This window comes from Acomys minous (assembly GCF_964271855.1).
Source record: "Acomys minous genome assembly, chromosome: 2".
NCBI lineage: Eukaryota > Metazoa > Chordata > Mammalia > Rodentia > Muridae > Acomys > Acomys minous.
Window position 1 is genome coordinate 46147830 of NC_140484.1, and position 23342 is coordinate 46171171.

The 23342-nt window shown below is 42.7% G+C and overlaps 1 protein-coding gene across 2 annotated transcripts; it reads right to left on the minus strand.

The window, feature by feature from the left end:
• Nucleotides 1-429: 429 nt before the first annotated feature.
• Nucleotides 430-17354, minus strand: LOC311591924 (macrophage-expressed gene 1 protein). Of its 2 annotated transcripts, XM_084771756.1 has the most exons (3): nt 10754-10876; nt 4837-5457; nt 430-4560 (listed from the first exon to the last, which is right to left on the minus strand). In XM_084771756.1, exon 3 carries the CDS (start codon nt 4546-4548, stop codon nt 2368-2370), a length of 2181 nt encoding a protein of 726 aa, XP_084627882.1. In that variant the 5' UTR covers nt 4549-4560; nt 4837-5457; nt 10754-10876; the 3' UTR covers nt 430-2367. The 2 variants fall into 2 exon arrangements, with proteins under 2 accessions (XP_084627882.1, XP_084627883.1); XM_084771757.1 differs by lacking the exons at nt 4837-5457; nt 10754-10876 and adding an exon at nt 17229-17354.
• Nucleotides 17355-23342: the final 5988 nt, after the last annotated feature.

Genomic DNA, 23342 nt, shown 5'->3' on the forward strand with positions numbered 1-23342 from the left:
TCATGCCACCATGCATGCTTTTACATAAGTGTTGGGGATTCACTCTCAGATTCTCACGCTTAAATTGCAAGCACTTTACTGAACCGTGATCCCAGCCCTGAACACTGTCCACTTAATGGTCCCTTTATTTTCAGGCACTTCTTATTTTTTCAAGTAAATATATATTATTAACCATCCCAGTAATCAAAGGACCACGAGAACAAGAAGCGAGTCTCCAGCCTTCTTTGTTAACAAACTGTCTCTATCTCTGATATCCCACGGAGTGTGGCTTCCTCAGAAACCACCCCTGGTCGCTCTGCAGACCCGAGCCCTAGAAAGCCATAACTCCACAGAGCCCAGGAGCCCCACCCAGGACGTAGTAATGTGGCTTAAGTGTAACTGGAATCCCCTATATTCTAACTTCGTACGGATGAACACCCAGACAGAATCTTGCTGAGTACACATTTTAATGCATAGTCACACACATTTTTGTTAGTAGACTTACATGTTTATGGAAGAACTATTAAAAACTTCAACAGGAAGTATGTGCATTAAAGGTCTGGGAATCTTCTGCTGTGCCTTGCTTTGCAGCCTCAGCAATCCTTAAAGAGTTTACAGAGGGAAGCCAGCATCTTCAGAAAGCTGATTGGCTTGGATGAAACATTAAAAAAAAAAAAATACCCCAAACCCACAAAGCACACAGAAGTTAAAGAGGACATTTTAATGCTTAAGAGGCAGGTATGGTGGAGAGGTTACTTAATCAGCCCAGTGGTTGGGCAGTTGGGAGGGCAGAGTTCAGATTCAGCTCTTCATTCCTCTCTGTATCTCAGCTGGAAAAGAGTGAGTGATTTTCCCCCTATTCCCGGAGGCTGAGACACTTGGAGCTCTTAAGGAGGGCCTACTGTGTGCACGCGCCCTTGATTGGAAGCATTAAGGAGAGGACACATCCTCTTTCCTAGAACATCGCTCACTGATGGTGTGCTGTGGGTGAATACTTGCTAAAGCAGCTGTGGAGGAATTTCCATGGTGTAGAGAATTAAATCCGATATTAAAATGGAGCAAATCCCCAACTACTGCCAGGTGTCACCCACGCACCCTGCCAGATGTCCCATGGGAGCCACCCTGGGGCTGAAATGCATGTCACAGACGGTTCTGAGCGCCTTTTACCGGTACCTTGATGACATAAGTTTTGTTTTGTTTTTAATCCCATCAGCCCTCTTCCTAGCACTACGAAAAAGCAAAACCTAAAGGGACAGAAGAGGTTGCTTCCTCTATAGGGTTAGTTTTAGGGAGGAAAAATTACATATGTGGAGGCTTATTTACCTTTTTCACTCCTAGAAAACTAAATGCTTCTTGTTGGAATATAGGGGGGCATTCATGTGAATCTGTCTGCACCCCCCCCCTCCCATACCTATACTGAGAAGACAGGAAAGACAAAATGCCGTCCATAGAGAGGTAGGGCTTATATGTAAAGTTTTTAAATACGTGAACATGAAAACATAATGCTTTTATCCAAAGTAGAGCACCATTCAGTTCCTCACTAGAGCGTTAGTTGGCATCTCACAATTCAGTTTCCTGGAATACTGGCATCATTTTCAGAACCCTGGTTTTTATCCTTTAATTTATCATTTATTTCCCTACTGTTTCTTTGTCCTTCATCCCGCAACAGGAAATGATAAATTAAAATATTTTTCTGAGGTCTTTTTTAAGACTGTTCAGACTGATCTAGACTAAAGTTAAGCCTTGGGGAAGTGGGGAAAATGAATTTGTGTAAGTTCTGCCTTTCTTTTCACATGCCTGGTAGATGACTCTGGGAGAGCATGCTGTAAATCAACACCGAGTCCCTAAAGCTAAAGAGTAGTGGCCATGAAGACCTCCCGTGGCATTTCAGGGTCACATTTGCCTCTAGATTTATGAAACCCAGAGAGCATCTTTAAAAACCAAATAGAAGAAATAACATACTTACAGCACAAGCCCCTTCAGCACACAAATTGGGAAGCCCTTCGAATTCAGATTAAATGCACAATTTCCAAATCCAACCTCTCCACGCCTCCTCTTTCCACACAAAGGCATTCATGTAAAAACAAGTATGAGAGTGGACCCCGCCCCACCGACCCCTCACCATGGCTTAATCCCAGTGCAGCCTTTTCTGAATGAATCATTACCCTCCCCACACCTTGTTAAAACAGCTCCGTTAATTTCCTGGCGCAGAGGCCTAAACAAGAAGTCCTGCGGTTGCGACACCTGCGACTGTCACGGTTGTAACATCTGCTTTCTATTGCAACTGTCACTTCAGTGTTTGGGAAGGCAGGAGGAGAGAAAAGCCGAGTGAAAGCTGTGCCTGAAGCTGTGGCTGGAAACGACAGAAACTACTTCCTTTGGAGACGATTAAGCTGGACTTGGATCCTGTTCTCCGTTAGGGGCTGAGGCATCTGTTGTTAAACTTCCAACCAAACTTTCCCGCTCCTCGATTGCCCGGTATTCCTTCTTCTTGTACTTCCGAGTACCATAGATGGCCAAGACAGTGAGAAGCCCTAGTGCCATCATGACTCCCAAAGTGATTCCGGCAGCTTCCCCTCCTGGCATGCCACTGCTGTCCCCGTGGATGACCGTCATGGCTCTGCGAAGTTCCAGAGGCTCTCCCAGCCTCCACTGGTTGGTCTGGGGATCCTTAATCCAGGATCTGGCAGTCTCACTGCTGGTCACTATGACGGTGTTGGTGGCAGCTTGGCTCATGAGGGGTGGTTTGGTATAAGGTGGGAGCCTCACAGGAAGCAGGGACCCTCCTGTAAAGACTCCAGCCTTGACACAGTAGGATACTTGGCATCCGTCGCTGATAATGGCTAGGTGTTGGCTGAAACCCCCAGGACACTTTTTCAGAGATGGTGCCCCTGTGTCTTTGGATGTATCAGAAGCAACCAAGGGGTTCCCCATTATACAGCTGAAGAACCCACCAAAGGGGACTGAAAACCTGTACCCCAACTCATAATCCAGAGAAACACATACCTTGAGGCTCTCAAACAGGCTCAGTGGGATGTATCCGGCTGGGCATGACTGGGCATTTGTCATGGGGTTGATGCTCTTGTCAGTGAAGACTCCCCCAAAGAGAAGTCCTGAGTTTTCAGGTACTTGGCCAGTGGCTGCGCACCAATAAGCCCTAAATCCAGCCCTGGCCACTCGGAATACATCTTCACATACTGTTTTACAGAAGATCTTGAGGGTGCATTTCTTTTTACATTCCAGGCGACTGTAACCCTCCTCGTGGGTCTGAGACAGCAGGTGGACAGGGGTGTAGCCAGAAGGACAAGAGAAGTCACCAGTGAGCAGATTCTTCTGCTGTAGGTTTTGGCAAAGAGCGTCCCCAGACAGTTCAGTGCATTCCTGATAAACTCCGCCAAAGGTGAAATTGGTTACTTTCTCATCACAGGAGCTGTCGTCCATATTGGCTTGAAAATTGAAATTGGGAGAGTCGACATCTGTGCAGCCAGGGTGGGTGTTAAATGTGTAATAGTGTCTCACAGCTGTTTCCACTGTCTTGGACAGTTTCTTCACCAAGGGACCCGGCAAGCCAGGGAGCATGTCCGGCTTGATAAAGAAATGCAGAGGCAGGCCAGCACGGTCTATTGCCACCAGGTGATTAGTGATGCCCTTCTGCCAGGTTTCTAAGGTGATGCCTGGGTAGAATGGAATCCCTCCAATGCTCTGCACCCTGGAGTTGGTTCTGTTAGCAAGGTAGCTCTTGGTCAAAGCATTCTGGGATGTATAGTCGGCCTCAACTTTGAAGTTCACAATGTTTAAGAAGGAAATCCCAGCAGAGGCAGTCACAGTGTTCTGGCTGTTCTGGTTGTCCAGGAGGAAGGAGGACCTTATGTGGTCCTCCTGAACCAGAGCAGCTCCGGCGTCCACACTAGTGATCACGTGTGTGCCATAGTTAAGGACCAAGAGTTCTGCCAGGTAGGTGGCCATCTTTGTCTGGTTTTTCTCTAGTTGGTCACAGATGTCCATAAGTGCCTTCATAAAGCCCAAGCTGAGTTCTGAAGTTGGGGTGTTTTTGACTGTGTAGACCCGGTTTCTCACCTGAACTCTAGTAGTTACAGCTTGGTCCTTTACTTGAAGGGTCTTCATCCTTTGGAACTCAGTGGAGAACTTGCCATTGACTTTGGAGAAAAGGGAGAGTTCAGTGTTGATGGAAAATGAGGTGGTACTCTGGTAGTTCATCCAGGATTCCAGGATTTCCGAGTTCATCTCCAGGTTGCTCTCTTTCTGAGGAATAGTAAAGACTTCATCGGGGATGATGTACTGTCCATCTTCCGTGGTCTTACAGTCGGTGTATGTCAATTCCATCACCCGTCCCATGTCTACGTTCCTCAGGTTATCCCAGCCTCCTCCTGGTAGGACCTCCAAGACCGGTAGTTTCAAGGCATCTTTGCATATTTGAAATCCAGTCTTCTCGGTCTCTCCGAGAGGCTTGTCTGCTGCAGCACGTGCTGTCACGGTCCAGAGGAGGACCACGGCCATGAAGCTCTTCATGGTGCCGACGGTTCCAGCCCGTCTACCAGCCCCAAGCATTCACCGACAAGACTGGAGCAGACAGAAAGGTGGAAAAGAAAGCAGTTGCTGAAACAGAAATTTCTACACTTCTCCCAAAACCATCAGTTCCTCTTTCTGCTGCTCTAGTTACAATATAGAGAAATGAAAGCTCCTTGGAATATCGGAGACCATTAGGGACCTTGCAAAACTTGTTCTGCACTGGATATGCAAAGACACATTCTTTACCCATCACTCCCCGGTGTCCTACACCCTGTCTTCTACCGCAGTGGTGGGGACCCCAGGAAAAGCATGAATTCAGCACCTTACCTCTTCTCTATCCGAAGGCTCCGGTCTGGCTTTCCGTTCCCTCTGTTTGACTGACTTCAGAATCTGCCTGCCTGTTGCCTTGGGGAGTCACATTACTAGTTTCTTTTTACTGGAAACGCCCCGCATGAGTAGCAACTTTGCACTTATTTGCATAGCCCGCCTCCATTAGACAGGTTACTCGGAGTCAAGGACAAATCTTAGCTATCTCATTGGCACACTGAACGTTGGGGGCTGTCCTCTTGAGGCCTGCTTTGTGAGGTTTCGGTGTTGCAAACTCTTAACAGTCCTGGAGTTGTCTGGGCCTGAGCACAACAGCCTAGACAAGCTTTCCATTTGCCATATGCTCGGGAACCTTAGGCGGAGTTCTCTTGAGCATCCTGAGTGAGGTTGAGGGCTCCCACACTGTGCTGTTTTTCTCCTATCAGATAGAAATATTCTAGAGAAGACAAAAGCCACGCTATAACTTTTGATTTACTCAAAGCATGCAGTGACCCAGGAGCGTACGTGCACGTGTGTCCACGCCTCTGGCCTTCTCCATGTGCAGTTTTAAATAAAGTGGTAACTGACCATATCTTTAACTTTTCCATTCCATTGTTGAGCATATATAATCATCATAGACACCTAAAAAAGAAAGCTGCTTCTTATTACTCAGGTTAAAGGTATTAAAATTCATTTCTTATAGTGTCAGGAGAACACAGTCTTATGAGTGTTCTTTTCTCCACAGATGCAGGCAGCGATTGTAGCTCCTTGAGACCTGTAATTTGGAGAGGTGTATTTTGTGCTAGTAATCAGGTGTTATGATTAAGGGAGGCTTAGGCGAATTGCGTTGGGAACAACTGGAGTGGTACATTTGCTAGCAGCCGGGGGCTCTACGGCAGATACCAAAGCCTCCCATGGCACCCTCATAATGCCCCAGATCATTCTAGGAGCAAGATGCAGACACAGGAGTTTAAAAAGCAGAATCTCAGCCACAGGTTAGGACTATCACCTGCATTCGGGCTGTGAAGACCCCAAGGAACTGAATTCTCACTGAGGCAGCAGAGAAGCGTTTGTAGAAGGGACAAGTCGGCCGTTCACAGACTGAGTTTCCCTAGTCACTGTTCAGGCCACAGTGGCGTTCTGTTAAGTCCAGAGGGCCTCGCTGTGGGTCTGTTCACACCAAGATGTTTGGGGAAACCAACTCACGCCAGCCTCCAAAGAGGAATGAATTTATGAACAATCTCCAAGCTGTATTAAGTTGGAGAACCCAGCCCAGCCACTGTGGAGGGTGCTCTAATTCATAGGTAGCCAGGTGTGTGTGTGTGTGTATATATATCAGCAGAGAGAGCCCAGAGTTAAAAGGCTGAGCTGAACACCCCAAATACTCGCAGACTCAATATTTGCACTCCTCTTTTTGAGCTGGTTTGAGCACACTCATCTGAAGATAGGCTAGCAATTTCTCCTTGTTCTCTCTTTTCTAGAGCCCATTGAGGGCTGGGGGTGTGGTTCTGTGGGTGCAGTGTTTATTGCGCAGGTATGGGGACCTCAGAGCCCACCTGAAATGTGTACACAGCAGTGCATGCCTGAATCCCCCAGTGCTGGAGGATCCCACAAGCCTGCTAGCTGGTGAGCCTAGCCAAGATGGTAAGCTTCAGGTCCATCGAGAGACCCTGTTTCAACCTCTGGCCTCCACATGTGCCTGCATGGGTGAGCTTGTCGGCACATATACCTGCATATCACACACGCGCGCGCGCGCGCGCATACATACACACACACACCACGCTCACACACAAGAATAGTGAAAACAAACAATAGATCCCGTTGAGACTTTGATATCCTGAAGTGAGAGAACAGGAAAAGTAAGCACACAGTTCTAGATTCACATTTGGAAATTGCTAACATTCTCTCACCTTTTTTCCCCCCTGTTCATTCTTTTTACTTTTAGTACAGTTTTCCACTCTAATAGTGCATGAAACTGAAGAAATTATATGACAAGATACTCTACAACCAACATGAGTTTTCAAACAGCTTTAGGAATGGGAAATCTTTGTGCTGTCATGTGTAAAAACAACAAAAAGCCTCCAACATGATTCTAGATATGGTCAGAGATATAAACTTAGAGGCTTGCATACTAACCTGTTGACAGTGATTATATCTGATCCATGGAGTTTATTGAATCATTTTTTTTTACTCTTAATTTTTCAGAGATTCGTTGGTTTTCTTCCTTTGTCAACAATGAGAATGTCTTACCTATTTGAGTTGTTTACTTTTTAGTGAACATTTATTAAATATCAAATAACAATGGGTATCACTTTGTACCCTGTGAAACAATTTTTAAAAATACAGATATGTTTTTAAATTTTACTTTTGAGATTAATGTAATCACAACACATCTCCATTTTCTTTCCTTCCTATAAACTATCTCAAATACAATTCTCCATTCTCCTTCAAATTTGTGGTCTCTTTTTTTTTCAACCAATTGTTACTATATGCATTGATGTATGTTTATGAACATATACAGTCCTGAATATGACCTTTTCAGTCCATATAATGTTACTTGTATCTATGTTTTCAGGAATGACCATCTGGCACTGGACAACCAATTCATGTGCTCTTAATTTTTTAAAAACATCAAATTACTTTTGGCATTTCCATGTACCTAGGCAGATGAACACTGGGATTTTATGATTCCTTTGCTGAAGGAAGTTCTCTTTTCAGCTGATGGGAAACAATGAAAAGAGAAGTGAAAGTGGGGAGAATTTAGGGCACAGTCTCCATTTGCAAGCCAGGACAGGAAAGTAGAGCTCAGAATGCACAGATGCCAGGACATGGGCGCGGGATTTGACTAGCATGTTTGATTTCCATTTTCCCTGTTTTACTTCTTCCAACAGTTTTCTCTGCTTTTTTTCTTGTACTGAAATAAGCCTGCAAACAATGGCTCCCTGGAAGAATGAAGGATGGGGGCTAACCACTGAGCTCTGACCTTTAGCAGACACAGAGAGAGAGAGAGAGAGGCGATTCTTCCACAAAAGGTGCTCTGGTGCTGAAAAGCAATTTCACTTCCTCCGACAAGCAGCAAGAAGGAAGCCGCACACATCACAAGTCTGCTTTCCTTCTCAGTCTGAACATGTGCTGCACTTCTGACACTGTGTCATGGGGAATTAGCACCATGATTCATTTCTGAGGTTCACTTCCCTGTGGGCTTGGAGCCCATTGAGGTGTTTCCCACATGTACATATCACCAGTGATCTGAGCTGGTGAACTAGGCAACGTCAGCCCCCTTTGTTTGTCAGGGATCTAGGAGACCATTGCTAAGTGGAACCGAGAGCTGTGATGTTTAATGTAGACTTTTTTTTAAAATGAAAATGGAGGACCTGTGTGACACAGAGCACGGTGACATTATTTTTTAAGCTTCTGAGCAGTTGACTTCTAACCTGATACTCTGAGAGTTGCTTTGTCAGCTCAGAAGAAATTCTTTGCACCCAGATTGTTTGTCTACTAAGCACAAAAAATAAAAGCTAAGTGGGTTCACACACCCCCTTTATTCTGGAGAATAAAAAACAAAAAGCACATGGGAAATTCTGCGTAGTCATACTAAATGCGAGGCCAGAATTTGGCAGCACCAGACACTTTATTCTGTTCTTTTCTGGAGACAGGATCTCACTGTGGTGGTCTGCTGAAGCAAAAACACAGCTCTCACCTCAAAGAGAAAAGGGCAGAGTTTATTCTGGGTTCACATATGAGGGACCTGGGAACACATTCAGGCCACCTCAACATGGGAGAAGTTTCATGAAATTATTTTATAGAGAAAGAACAAAGACATTCATAAATGAAGGTGTTTTCGAAATGGATTGGTGGGAACACAAGGTGGTAGGACCGAGCAAAGCTGCAAAGCCTTGGCTGTCAAGTCTCAGGAGCCATCTGGTAACATTCTCAGTCTTTGGCTTGGTGAAAGCCAGGGCCTGGTTTCTACATTCCACAAAGGATTTTCTCTGATAGTCACAGCGATGAAGTCAGACATGGAGGGTAGGCAACGAATGGCCGTTGCTGAGACCCGAGTTGTCTCAAGATCATCTGGCTCATTGCAGCTCACAATGAACAAGGTTGTATCAGTCCTCAGCTACAGAGCATGCTCAACGCCACTGGTGTCACCTTTGTACTGGGAACGTCAGTTCACTGATTCTGGCTGTTAATGTCTGTCTTTGCTCTGACAAAGTCCAAGGTAGGATCTCTGGTACTAGATACAGAATCCTTTCCAGTTTGCTTTATCTCTTGGGTTGCTTGAGCTGATGGCTCAGGCAACTGATCAAGATTGAAAGAAGAAAGAGAGGAGGGAGCCCAGAGTTTCTCCTCTAGAAACTGGCTGTACTGTGGCTAAGGAGGAAAACTTAAACTGATTACAATTTTCGTACAGCTAGGGATGTAAAATCGGCTTCTAGCCAAAAACCGCAGTGGATGGGTGGTGTTAAAAGGAGGCTCTTTGATCTGTAGATAGGTCTCTTTGGGGAGAGCTCCAGTAAGCTAAAGCATGCCTGCTTGTCTGAGAGGGCTGATGGGGAGCCCTGAGTGTGTTAGCTCATTTGTGAATCTATAGGGAAATAAGAAATAAGAGAGAGATAGAAAATAAACCTCTCTCTCTCTCTCTCTCTCTCTCTCTCTCTCTCTCTCTCTCTCACACACACACACACACACACACACACACACACACACACACACACACACACATACACACACACATTCAAGAGAAAAGGTAGATGAAGTTAAGCATCTTAACTTCAACACCATTTATTGTTGGTCACTGTACTTATATTTCTGAGAAAAAGGATTACCTCATAGTCAAAAAAAGGCAATTAATCACAAAACAGATGAATTCTAAAATACAAAAGGTTACATATTTGAAAACTAAACATTTCTTATCTACGTATTTTATACATAAGTTCATAGTGAGTTCATAGTGACAAAGGTTGACAGGGCCTAAAGGGTAATAGAGTATAAAAGTTACATGAATAAATGTCTTTTTAATTAGAGCTGACCTGGCTACACGTTTTCCAGCTGTCTCTTACTTCATAATGAGTTCAGGACAATAATTTTGTCTTTCATTTAAAAAAAAAACCAAAGTAAGTTTAAAATGAGAGCATATGATGCCATAAGGTGACAAAGTATAAGGAAATATAACAGTTTGTATATTTGGACATTAAGGTTTGTACTTAATTTAGACATTTTTAGGTAGTCCCATCATGTCTTGGGTTTGTGGGAAGTTTAACCTAACTTGCCTATATTTATGGTGCATACCAGGGTTCGTGGTGCCATCCAGAGTGAAGGCTTATCTGAAGCCACAAAACTGCTTCAAGTCTGTCCCCCTAGTGAGGCATCTGGAGGTCCACAAAGATATTAATTGCAACCATAAACTTTTTAGGAGATATAAAACAATTTAACCCTTAAAATTGTTTGAATCAAATCAGGAATTCCATAATCAGGGATTAACTCATCTCAACAGCAGTACAGCAGTACAGCAGTACACCCCACAGAGAGTTTGTTCAATCAGAGCTGGTCAAGACCCAGAAAGTGATAGTTCACACAAATGCCAGATTTTAGAGAGATGTAGCAATGCACAATTGACGGGGTTGTCAGAGGTTGGAAGCAATTCTGGGGTGTATCACAATACAGATCTTGCCAAATACTAAATCCCTCCCAGAGAGCTCTCGTGCCTACTGAACTTCCCCAAATCAATGGCTCTTGACGTTGTGTCAGAGGCTTGAAGCAATCCTGGGGGTGCATCATGGTACAGACCTTGCAAAGTACCAGATCCCATCCAGAAAGCTTACATGCCTACTGAACTCCTTTAACAGAATGCCTCAGAGGCTGGAAGCAATTCTGGGGGAGCTTCTCAGTACAGACCTTGCACAATACCAGATCGCTTCCTAGACAGCTCACATACCTAATGAGCTCCTTTAATGGAATGGCTCTTGGCATCCGGCTTTGGTCAAGCATCCCAGTTTTGCATGGGAAGGCCGAATACAGTTTCGTGCTCCGTGGTGCTAAGAAGGCTGATTCCTAGGAGCTGAGATAGATGGGATTGAGTAGACAGGAAGGCAGACTTCAAGAGAGAGAAAGAGCTGTTAAACCCATAAAGGGAAAACACCCTGGTCATAGCAAATCTAGCCATCACGATCCAAATTTGTTTTTTCTTTTTCTCCTTTTTGCTTTGTGTATCTGACACAGCAGTTATATGTCACAAATAATAGACATACTATACCTAACATTAAAATACTTAGGAACACCAGATAGTCTAAGGATATAAAGGCAGTAGAAGGAAACAGTTACTTTAACCAATCAAAACTTTCATCTTAAAAGATTTCTTCACTTGTTTTTATGTGCACTGTGTGTGTAGGCGCCCATGGAGTCAAGCAGAGAGTGTTGGATTCCCTGACTGACATATGCGCTGAGGGCAGAACATGGCCTTATGCAAGACTACCAAGTGCTCTTAACCATGGAGATATCTCTCCAGCCCCTCAAAATCTTTTTTAAAAACCTCTATTTTATGTGCATTGGTATTTTGCCTTCACATATGTCTATGTGAGAGTGTCAGATTTTGAGCTACAGACAGTTGTGAGCTGTCATGTGGGTGCTAAGATTTGAACCCAGGCCCTCCAAAAGAGCAGCAGTAAGTGGCCTTAACCACTAAGCCATCTCTCCAGCCCCCAAAATCTTTTTTTTTTAAACTAAGTTGACGACTCATCTTGTATCTGCAGCTATTTATACTCTGTACAGTGTTTGATTTGATTCTTGCAATACTGGACCTGATTTTTTTTTCTTTCAATTTTAGTTTTCTGTTGTCAAACTTGATTTTACAGCTATAATCTCATAAGAGGTGGCTGTTTTAATTTTAGGAAATATTGATCTTTAATATCTGAGTTATTATACTTGTACCTTGTGTATTACAATAGGACCTATCAAATTTCTTGCTATTGTGCCAGATTTTAGTTTGGGAAAAGAAATAAAAAGTTACATTATAAAAGAAATCAGTAAGAACTCAGTTTTGCTTTAAGTATTCTTTTAACAAGTTGTCATTCCACAAGCTAAGTATTATTAGTGACAGGCATAGAAACTAGAGGCCAGAAATGAGGATCCCACAGGGTTTGTCGTCATAACCAAAACTTGTTTCTTATTTTATAATCAGAAAAAAAATATTGAAGTCACTTTGTAATAGCTCTTATGTTTTATTAATATAATAGTGTTTAATTTTGGAGGGCTGAAGAGATGGCTTAGTGGTTATGAGTACTAATTACTCTTCTAGAGGACCCAGGTTCGAATCCCAGCACCCACATGACCATTCATAGCTGGCTACAATTCCAGGTTCAATGGATACTAACCTCAATGGCTACTGCAAGCATGTGGCACATTTACATACATACAGGCAAAGGCCCCATACACATAATATTTAAAAAATAGAAAAATATTGTTTAGGTGTTAAAAGTTCCTTTTTTTGTTATACTACAGTATGCCTTAAATATTTATCTCTTCAGATGTGTGTTGTTAGGCAGGTCCAAGGAGACACCCCAAATTATATATATTACTGCCATTGCCCTCAGTTGTATTCCAGAAAAAGGAAGGTAAGACACTGTTGCTAAAGATACCACACACATTGGACACAGAACTTGGAGGAATCAATATGGCTCTGACCTGAAAGATCCCTGAGGAACAGATCTTATAGCATCAGAAGAAGCTATTAAAAACTGCCAAGAAAGCGTCCAATTATTTTTATCTACTTCTAACAACCACAAACCACAATGGTCATCATTGCAAGATATTCTGAAAATTCCAATAGTAACACTTATATTGTGGAGGCAATCAACGCCACCTAAACTGAACTTAAGGCTCACTCAGTAGGAGAGAATCCACATCGGACACCGTAAACGTAGCCAACGACCCATGCCTGATGAAGCCGTGGAACATAAAGGAGAATTCATTATTTTGGTATTGTGACAGATTTTCGTTTGGGAAAAGAAACGGAAAGCCACAATTTCTAATTTCTAACTGAGTTGTGAATACTTTTCCTTATACCAACAGGTAAGTGTAGCACTCGCCCTCATCAGGGAAGCTTCATTTTACAGCAGATAGAGACCATCACGGAAAACCAGAGTCAGATGATAGAGACCATCACGGAAAACCAGAGTCAGATGATAGAGACCATCACGGAAAACCAGAGTCAGATAGAGACCATCACGGAAAACCAGAGTCAGATGATAGAGACCATCAAGGAAAACCAGAGTCAGATGATAGAGACCATCACGGAAAACTAGAATTGACCAAAACACAAAGAACAACTGATTGTGGGGCGCCCGGCCCCAGTTGATACATCTACAATATAATCCTTACATGTAAGGCTCAGGGGACATTGCACAAGATGGGGTGGGCGGGGTGGGGCGGGGTGGGGGGGATGTTGTAAGAGCCAGAGGGTCAGGACATCTGTTGTGAGATACTGTCGTCCAAAAAGGAAGCAAAAAGAGAACAGGAAGTGGAGGAGTCTAAGAACCAGGATGGGAACGTCGGAGAACTTGGGGGGGGGGGACGATTAGGAGTTGAGTATGATTTAAAAACACTATATGAAGTTTTCAAAGAATTAATAAAAATATTACATCTTTTTAAAAATGAGCTTTTGAGATATGAGATACCATGGATACTGTGCCATTGGGCACTGATTGCTTTTTGTATAATTTGGTTCAGAAGTGTTAGCTGGAATCCAAATATGCCTAACAGAGTCAGGTTTTAAAATTGAAGCCGTTTTAAGGCAGTCAAATATCTGAATATGCCGTAGGGCTTTTAGAGCTTTCAATTTGCCTTAATGTTTGAAATATTAATATGAACTGATAATCTAATTAGTTGGATCCAGTTAATATTTTTTTTAAGAAGGAAGAACTTCACTTACGAGTTTTTAAGTCAAAACAGTGCATCCCCAGGTGAGGTTTCTTTTGGAAGATTTAAAATAAACGTATCAATGAAAAAGAACTAAAAATTTACATCCAAATTATACTGATAATGAGAGACACTACTTTATAAATGTAGTGAAAATACTTGAGTCTTTTCAAACCTGATGATTTTTGCTCAGTAAGGTAGGGTGCCCAGGTAAACAATCAGTTGTAACATGGCCATGATTCATGTAAAAACACGGCGTCCTTTTGCATAGTGATGTCCGAGTCTGTGCTGTCACTGAGGGCCGTGTCTGGTCTGTGGTCCTACTACAGTTGGGAGGCCGCCATGTTTGTGATCTGTGCTCTCGCCAGAAACCATGAGGAAACCCATGATTCGTGCTTCTGCTGACTGTAAATGTAGGTAGGAAGCTACTTGTGCAGTGGTATCGATGACTGGAGACACATAGTTGAGAAAGAGGGACATAGAAGGCTTCTGTGACAACCCTTACCCCCCACCGAGCCCTCAGCCCCTAAAAAACGTAACAGCCTAAACAGAAAGCCATCAAAGATAGCACTTTAAAATATGTGGCCAGGATGCTGAAGTGTAGCTCTCCATGATGGCTGGCTTCTGGTGGGGGAGCAGGCGGGGAAGGATTCAGTTCTACTTAAGGGGCAGACCACTGAGAGTTTGACCATGCTGTAGTATTTAGATGTGACAAATTGAACTTGGTTCTTTTGTTTTGTTTTATTTTGTTTTTGTTTTGTTTTCTTGGCTGGGAGTTGGGGGAAAGTCTCAAGGATGGGAGGGCGAACATGGAAGGACTGAAAAATGAGTGTGATGGGGTGCGTGGTATGAATTTCCCAAAGAATAAATTAAAATATGTTGGAGAGAGAGAGAGAGAGAGAGAGAGAGAGAGAGAGAGAGAGAGAGAGAGAGAGAGAGAGAATGGCATGGACCTTTTCATTTGAATGGTCCATTTCTGTCTCCAGCCTGTTTCATCTCTTTCGCGTTTAGGTCAATTGTCCTCTATCTTTGTAATAAGCATATAAATCATTTAACAGGAATTCTACCTGTTTTTTCTTTCTTTCTTTCTTAAAGCTGACGGCACAGAGATTAGTTATTGTCCCAAATATATTATAAAAAACAATTACATTTATGATCTATTGAAACATGTTAGAATTAACTGTAAACCTTAAAATACACTTGTAAGATTTTATGTAGGTTAAGTAGGGTTTTAAATGGCCAGTTTTTTCTTTAGTTGCCAAATTTTAGAGTTATATCTTAACTAGGTTTGACTAAGATAAGGGTCTTGAAAAACCTGTTTTTCTAATTTTTTTTTTTTTTTTTTTTTTTTAGTGAGGCAGTAGCAGTCAAAACTCATCCTAAGAAGTCTACCTTCACAAACATTCGCGTGCTTCTTGAATCAGATATGCCAAACAATAGCAACTCTAGTCCACAATAAATTTTAAAATGTAAGATGAGGTGGGCATAGCTTTTTTTTTAAAGCTATGTTTAAAGATTTTTAGGAGCAGAGAGTGTTGTCCCACTTAAAGACAATTACATTATCATGAACATATATAATACAGCCAGTGTGTACCTCTTGGCGAAACAAAATAGTTCACATTTCTACATCACACAGAAGAAAAGCCTTCCAAAAGGAAAAAGGTCAAAGGGGAAGTGTGTTGTATAAAATCAGATTCCTATCTTTCTCTGGTTACCATCAAGCCAAAAGACACCTCCACAGACAGACATTGTTAATGTAGCATGGAATTTTCCCCTTTCAGTTTGATCTTAGAAGCCATAGTAAGCTTTTCCCTTGATATAGAATTTGTTCTACTTGGAGATAATGAAGAGGCAACATTTGAGGATAGGAGATAACGAAGAGGCAACATTCAAGGATGCATGAGAGTAGGGAGCTAACAGTAGACATCTCAGAATTTACCTTTGGCTCTCACAGAACCTCTAAGATTTTCTTAATTTCCAACCTGGTTTTAACATCACTTTTGAGCTTACCATTTCAGAAGCAAGCGTGCACGCGCACACACACACACTACAAATTTTATCATTTCTTTAGATGTATTAAAATTCTAATTAAAGTAAGCTGTCCATCTTTAATTCTACTGTCCACCTAGGACTTCCCATTTAGTGCAAAACAAAACAAAACCCACGACAACAATTTAAGATAAAAAAAAAAAAACTCCTATCAAAACAACCATAAAGCCAAATTATCCTTTCTTGTGTACCTTCCACTTCCAAATACTTATGAGCTGAATGATCAGTTACCAAATACAAAGGCAGGCTTTGTCTAGCACTTCCTCTTTGAATCTCAGACTCCCACTTTCTCCTGAAAACTACCAGCTTCCCTAAGCCAGCTAGGGTATCTGAGTTTTGGTTTAGGCTTATATGCTGCCCGAGCTAAAGACAGGGGTGATACTAAGCAGGATAGGTGGCAGAAATTTGCTAATTATTTATTGGTGTCATGGTGGAAGAAAAGGGCAAAGGCCGTCAAACTGACAACCAAATGTTCTAAAACCAAAACAGATACCCCGAAACAGAATGTTCTGGAACAAAGTAAGACAAAGGAAATACACCTTTCAACCCCATCCCTGAGTGTCTAAATAGAATCCTAACAACAAGCTAAGAGTAAATCTAATGGGCTGTTGACCAAAAGAAATGGAGGTCCAGGCACAAAGAACTTACCAAAATCTACCAGAAGAGACAATGACAGTTGGGCACAGGGGCCCCATCATTATACCTGGTGCTCGTTTGGGTGACTCATCCAATTAAAATGGGCCATCCTTGAGTTCACATGCTACAACTACCCAATCAAAAACAGAGCTCTTACTTGAAAGATAACACAAGAGTTTATTCTGAAGCCAAATACAAGTTACCATGTTCAGGTTACATTAAGTACCAAAGTTCCATTATGATAATGATTTCATGGACTTTTTATAATGACAGAGCTAAGAAAGACATAATTAAAGCTATTTTTCAGATGCATTGGTAGGAACATCAGATGGGGAGAGAGGGGGTTACGACAGAGCAGTGAAATTTTTCCTCTGAGCTTCAGATACTGGGTCAGTGGAAACTAGTAATCTGTGTGTCCATTCCAAAAAGTGTCTTACCCGATAGCCATGGGAATGTTAGGCCAAACCCAGAGGTGGGCAGTAAATAGCTTATAAGGAGGCTAAAGATAACTCAAGGTAACTTGTATCTGGGACACACATTTTACCTATCTATATTACAGATACTCTGAAACATCCAATTAGCATCTTTAACACAAGTTTTTTGTTTTTATTTTGTTTTGGGTTTTTTTTTTTTTTTTTGGCTTTTTGTTTTTGTGAGGACTCTAGTGAGATGGTCTGAGCCTGGACAATTCGCTCCAGTCATCACAACTGCAAGCACTTTACCCACTGCTCTTTCTCCCCAGCCCTCCCGCTTGTCTTCCCCCTCCGAACTCAACTCCACACAGCTTGAGGAAACACAGCTGGCTCCTTTACCTCCCTTCAGGCTTCGGAGTGTCCTGAGAGTCTGCTGTGAGAAGCCTCTTGTGTATCTTTCTTCAGCTGGAAAGAGGACTCTGGTGTGGAGAGCTCAGCACAGATTTTCATTCTGTCTTCCTTTCATAATACTCACACATTTCAGGCCATGTGACTTCTTGTTTGTGGAACGCTTGGGCAAAAGAAGCAATTGAGTAACTTCGGGGTTTCTCCGAGTTAATTGCTGTCAGATTTCATATTTGCTTTATTGTCAAGCAATACAAAGCAGAATTCGAAATAACAGTCAATGCCTCTCTTCGGTGAAAATTTATCATTTATTATAATCAGTAGGTTTTGAAATGTATAAAACCATTTTTGTTAAATATATTGATTGAAATATTCTGAACCTTAGGAAACATGTTTTATTCACTTATTGCTATAGGATTGTAATTCATTGCATTTTACTGAGTTAATTTCTCTCTGTTTTATTCTAAACACGTTTTCATTAAAGTTTTTCATCTGTTTGGTTGGTTGGTTGGGTGTTGTTGTTGTTTTTGTTTTGAGCACTGAGTCCTAATGAGACATTTCTATCAGCATCACCACTACCGCCTCCAGGCCAAGGAACATTGTGAAAGAGTAAGCAGAAAGGATGTAAGAGCCAAAGGGTAGGGAAGGTGCCGTGAAATGCTACCATCCTGATATGACACAACCTTTGCAAACATGAACACAGTAGTGGCACATGCCTGCATAAGATTGGGCCCTTCAACATTTCATCATGGGTAGAGACATCATGAGACCCAAACCCTCTCCAAGGACTATTATTGCCTATTAATGGTTCCTGTGGGAGGAGGTACCATTTTCTTCAATGTTCCTTTCTTTTATCATCATCTTCCAATGGACTTTCAGATGAAACAAAGAGTCACAACCATTTTTCTTTCTACTCAAACTATTCATGAATACATCAAAAGTAAAACAAGATCATTAGCTTGGGTAGTTCATCCATCCCAAGATATGTGTAGTTGTCACCTTTAAGTCCTCTGTTGAAAAGGAGAGAGAGAGAGAGAGAGAGAGAGAGAGAGAGAGAGAGAGAGAGAGAGACTTGAAAATGAGGCTAACAGTGTGTGCTGGGTTGTGGGTTTACTCAGTTCCTAGATTTTGTTATGTTTTTCATAGTCACTCAGGTTTCTTAACTGCTATTGTGACAAATAAGGATGTGAAAAAGGAGATTTTAAGAACTGACATACATTAGTATATTCTAGTGCTATAATTGATATCAGACGCGTTCTGGGTTTCCCCTAAACTTTCACCTCCACAGCAGTGAAGCAAATGATAGCGCCTACTTGCAAGTAATAGACGAAGCTGCTTAGAGGGCTGGCTTCAGGCACTGCTGGAGCGTTCCACATGGGGTAGGCAGAAGCTTGATGAATATCAGCTTTCTGAGTTTGCTGGGAAGTCTGAAGATTGCTTTTATAGCTCATTTCTCCCAGGATTTGGAAAGGGGCATGTTACAAGACCTGAGGAGCCTGCCTTTCCTCTGGTAATTTATGACAGTGTGGGGAGCCATATTAACTAACTCAAGGGGATACCTGAATATCTTATTAATATCCTAAACAAAGGGAAACGGTGAGGTTGTAGTGTCATTTGGATTAATACACAGGCCAAGAAGGGATTGATTGCTTACTTTATCAAATAATTCATTCTATACTCCTTTTAGAATGGAAGTTTTACAAGACAAGTTTGAAACTTGTATTTTAGGCTTTATCTAGAACGATCTCTTCCACTTTGCACTTTTGTGCAAAGGTAGGTGATGTGTAAACACACAGTATTGACTGCATTATAGTAAATTATTTCTTATGAAAATGGGTCAGAATGGACTTGTCCTGGAATCTGTTGCTCACTGACTCCTTATTAAGAATAACAGGATTATAAATTGTCACGTTTTAAGCATGGAAAAATGCCCCATTTCACTCATTTATCCTGAGAGAAATGAAATAAGCAGAGGTCTCATTTCACCCCAGCAAGAAGGTTATCATTAAAAGACAAGAAATAAACACTTACAAGGGCTCAGAGAAATGGAGATTCTTAAGCACTATTGACAAGAATGGAAGTTAATATGGCCATATGAAAAACGGTATGGACACTTCTCAAGAACCTCAAGGTAATCTTCTGTTATCTTCTAGAATGCAAGGTATATAACCCCCCAAAATGAAATCTTTATACCAAAAAGATGCCTACACCCCCATGTTGGCTGTAGCACTATCCACAGTAGCCAAAAATATGGAACCAATCCTGATACCTTCCACCCAATGAGTGAGGAAAATCAAATACTACTAAGACAGAATGAAATCATGCCCTTTGCAGCAATATGAACGGACTAGAGAACACTATAGTAGATGGATCTAGAAGGACACAGAAGGAACAGTATAAGTTGTCAATCATTCATGAAAACCAACAAGCCTGCAGATGTGCACAATGGAACAGTAGACACTAGGGATGGCAAGAGTAGAAGGTAAGCAGAGCAGGAAGAGATGGAGAGGGACCTTTATTTTATTTAAAAGTTACATTCTTTGACAATCTCATACTTTTATATAGCACATTCTGGCCATAGTCATCCCTCCATCTTCTCCCATCTTCCACCAGTCCTTCCCCGACCCCTGTCAAGTCTCCATCCCATTTTCACGTCTTATTTTGCTTTGTGAGCCGCCAAGCTTAACTAGGGAGTTTTTGTTTTCATTTTCATTTTAAATAAGACCATTCATATTATATCTCAATTGTTATCCCATCCCATGAATCCTCCCGTTCCTCCCTCCCTCCCTCCCGCTTTCCCCCCATCTCCCTTCCCCATGACTGTGACTGAGGGGGACCTCTTCCCCCTGAATATGATGCTAGGGTATCAAGTCTCTTCTTAGTTGTCTGCTGTCCTTCCTCTGAGTGTCATCGGGCCTCCCCCTCAAAGGGACTTGGTCAAATATGGGGCACCAGAGTTCGTGTGAAAGTCAGTCCCCATTCTCCACTTAACTGTGGAGAATGTCCTGTCCCTTGGCTAGATCTGGGTAGGGGTTTGATGCTCACTGCACGTATTGTCCTTGGTTGGTGCCATAGTTCAAGCAGAATCCCTGGGCCCAGATCCGCCCATCATAGTGTTCTTCTTGTAGGTTACTAGGACCCTCTGGATCCTTCTATTTCCCCATTCTCCCATGCTTCTCTCACCTAAAGTCCCAACAGGATGTCCTCCCCTCTGACCCACTTTCCTGGGACATGAAAACTATCATGGGATATAAGTGAGTATATACCATTTGACTCTTTTTGCTTCTGGGTAAACTCACTCATTATGATCATTTCTAGTTCAATCCATTTGTCCACAAATTTCAGGAATTCCTTGTTTTTAATAGCTGAGTAGTATTCCATAGTGTAAATGTACCACAGTTTCTTTATGCATTCTTCGACTAAGGGACACTTAGGCTGTTTCCATGTTCTGCCTATTATGAATAAGGCCACTATGAACATGGTTGAGCATATGTCCCTGTTGTGTGCTGGAGCATCTTCTGGGTATATTCCAAGCAGTGGAATAGCTGGGTCTTGAGAAAGCCCTATTCCCAGTTTTCTGAGATAGTGCCAGATAGATTTCCAAAATGGCTGCACTAGTCTGCATTCCCACCAGCAATGAAGGAGTATTCCTCTCTCTCCATATCTTCACCAGCATGTGGTGAATTTTTTATTTTAGCCATTCTGATGGGTGTAAGATGGAATCTCAGAGTTGTTTTGATTTGCATTTCTCTGATGACTAAGGACATTGAGCATTTCTTTAAGTGCTTCTCAGCCATTTGATATTCCTCTTTTGAAAATTATCTGTTTAATTCTGGGCCCCATTTCTCAATTGGATTATTTGGTTTGGTGGTGTTTAATTTCTTGAGTTCTTTATATATTTTGGATATTAGACCTTTGTCAGATGTGGGGTTGGTGAAGATCTTTTCCTAGTCTGTAGGCTGTCGCTTTGTTCTCTTGACAGTGTCTCCTGCCTTACAGAAGCTTCTCAGCCTCATGAGGTCCCATTTATTAATTGTTGACATTAAGGCCTAGGCTGTTGGTGTTCTGTTCAGGAAGTTGTCTCCTGTGCCAATGTGTTCCGGGCTCTTCCCTACTTTTTCTTCTAACTGATTTAGTGTCTCTGGTTTTATGTTGAGGTCTCTAATCCACCTGGACTTGAATTTTGTGCATTAACCAGAGAGTTTTATGTGAGCCTTGGTGTGAAAATCTCTATGGTAGCACAGTAACTCACCAGTGGTCACTTCACTAAAGACAGCTGCTTCCTTTCTTCCAGCAATCTTAGCTGCCCTCTGGCTCTTGAGTGAGTCTGAGTGGGGCCCTGTGAGCTCCTTTCCCACCTGTGACTAAGTGTTTACTGTCTCTGTCTTGTGCTGCCCCATGTGCTAGCAAATGCAGCTGTCATGAGTTCAGGGGTGCCTGCCTTGATCATGTCATGGCCATAAGCCAATGTTTCAAGGCCCTCCTTTCTGCCCTTGAGCTCTTATGTTCTTACCTCCACAAGAGGGAAATTTAGAAGTGGGAGATGGTCCAGAGTGAGGGAAAGTAGGAAAGAGTGGGAGGGTATGATCAATGCTCAATATATGCATGTAGAAAAATGTCTCAGTAGGTGAGGAAGATCACTGTTGGTAAAGAGCCTGTCGTGTAAGTGTGCTGACCTGAACTTGGCTTCCCAGCACTCATTAGTATACAAGCCAGACTGGTTAGCATAGGGACACAAACACTTATTTCCTGTCTTTTAATGATAACTGGGGTACAATGAGACCTCTGCTCATTTCATTTCTCTCATGATAAGTGAGTGAAATTGAGCATTCTGTTCCATGCTCAAATCTTGACAATTTAGAAAACTGTTATTCTTAATAAGGAGTCAGTAAGCAACAGATTCCAGGACAAATCCATTGTGACCCATTTAATCTCAGTGCTGGGTGAGGAGCAGGGATCCAGGTGGATCCCAGGAGCTCAGTGGACAGCCAGCCTATCTAAAATGGGTAGCTGCAGATTCAGTGAGGGACTTTGACTCAGAAAGAGCCTGGGCCAGGGGAAGGAGGTTGGGGGGGAGGTGTGGAGCGGGGAGGGAGGAAGAGAGAGCAGGGGGATATCTCTGGCTTGGCCTCCACATGTGTGTATACAGGCATGCTCATTCATATACATTTGAATACCAACACACACACACACATGCACACGCATGCGCGCGCACAAAAGTAACATAGAGCTCGCCGGGAACGTGGAGACCTGGGTTCAGTTCCTCCTCATTCTGCCACTAAGCTGCTGGTGGTTTTAAGGAAATCAGTCCTGTCTTTGAGTCTCTGTTCGCCTACGGCCTATGGGCTGAGTCTTCTGAGGTCCTTTCTAGTGTCTCCATGGTACAGGGGCCAGGACCTGCAAGCCAGTTACATCAATCTTCTGGACACCAAACTTGTAGCTGAGAGGTTCCTCTCAGTCAGTTTAAGGATATTCTTAACTTATCCTTATTTGTGCCAGGCACATCCCCTTTAGTGCACCTCCTGACACTTCCTCTTGGTGACTGGTCCCCTTGTGTGCTGTGTGGTTTACTAAACATTGAAGTTTATTTCCACCAGAACAGTTTGTGGTGGAAGTGGTTTGCCCATCCGGCGGTTGCACCTGGCAGTGGCATCCATCCTTGGTCCTTGATCTTATATCTTTGCCTCTTGCTGAGAGACCTAAGACACTCACACTGTGCTTATGCTAATTTCTTGGTTTGAGTTAACAGGAACTAGGCTCACATCTGTGTTGGTTGCTGGCAGCTTGACTGCTGGGACAATTCTTAACCCCTGGAACACTGAACACAAGATCAGTGACCTGTGTCCCTCCCACATCTTTTAAGGCTCTAGGTACCCTAACCTGGCTAAGAAAGCCACTTGGGGTCAGGAGGAAATCTCTTGCCCCTTCTCTTATGCCAACCCATAAAAGTGAAGTCACAGATTTTAAGAAGGTCAAACACTGGGCACTAGCTACTTTTTTCCCCCTAAGAGAAACCCTGATGTGCTCTCCTGGGCCAAGCAGGGGACTTCGCGCTTCTCCTTTCAGTCTCAACAGTAGCAGCCATGTTCTCCCTCCCTGAGACTCCAG

Coding starts and splice junctions, on each gene's coding strand:
- LOC311591924 (XM_084771757.1), bottom strand. CDS start 4,548: ATGCTTGGGGCTGGTAGACGGGCTGGAACCGTCGGCACCATGAAGAGC.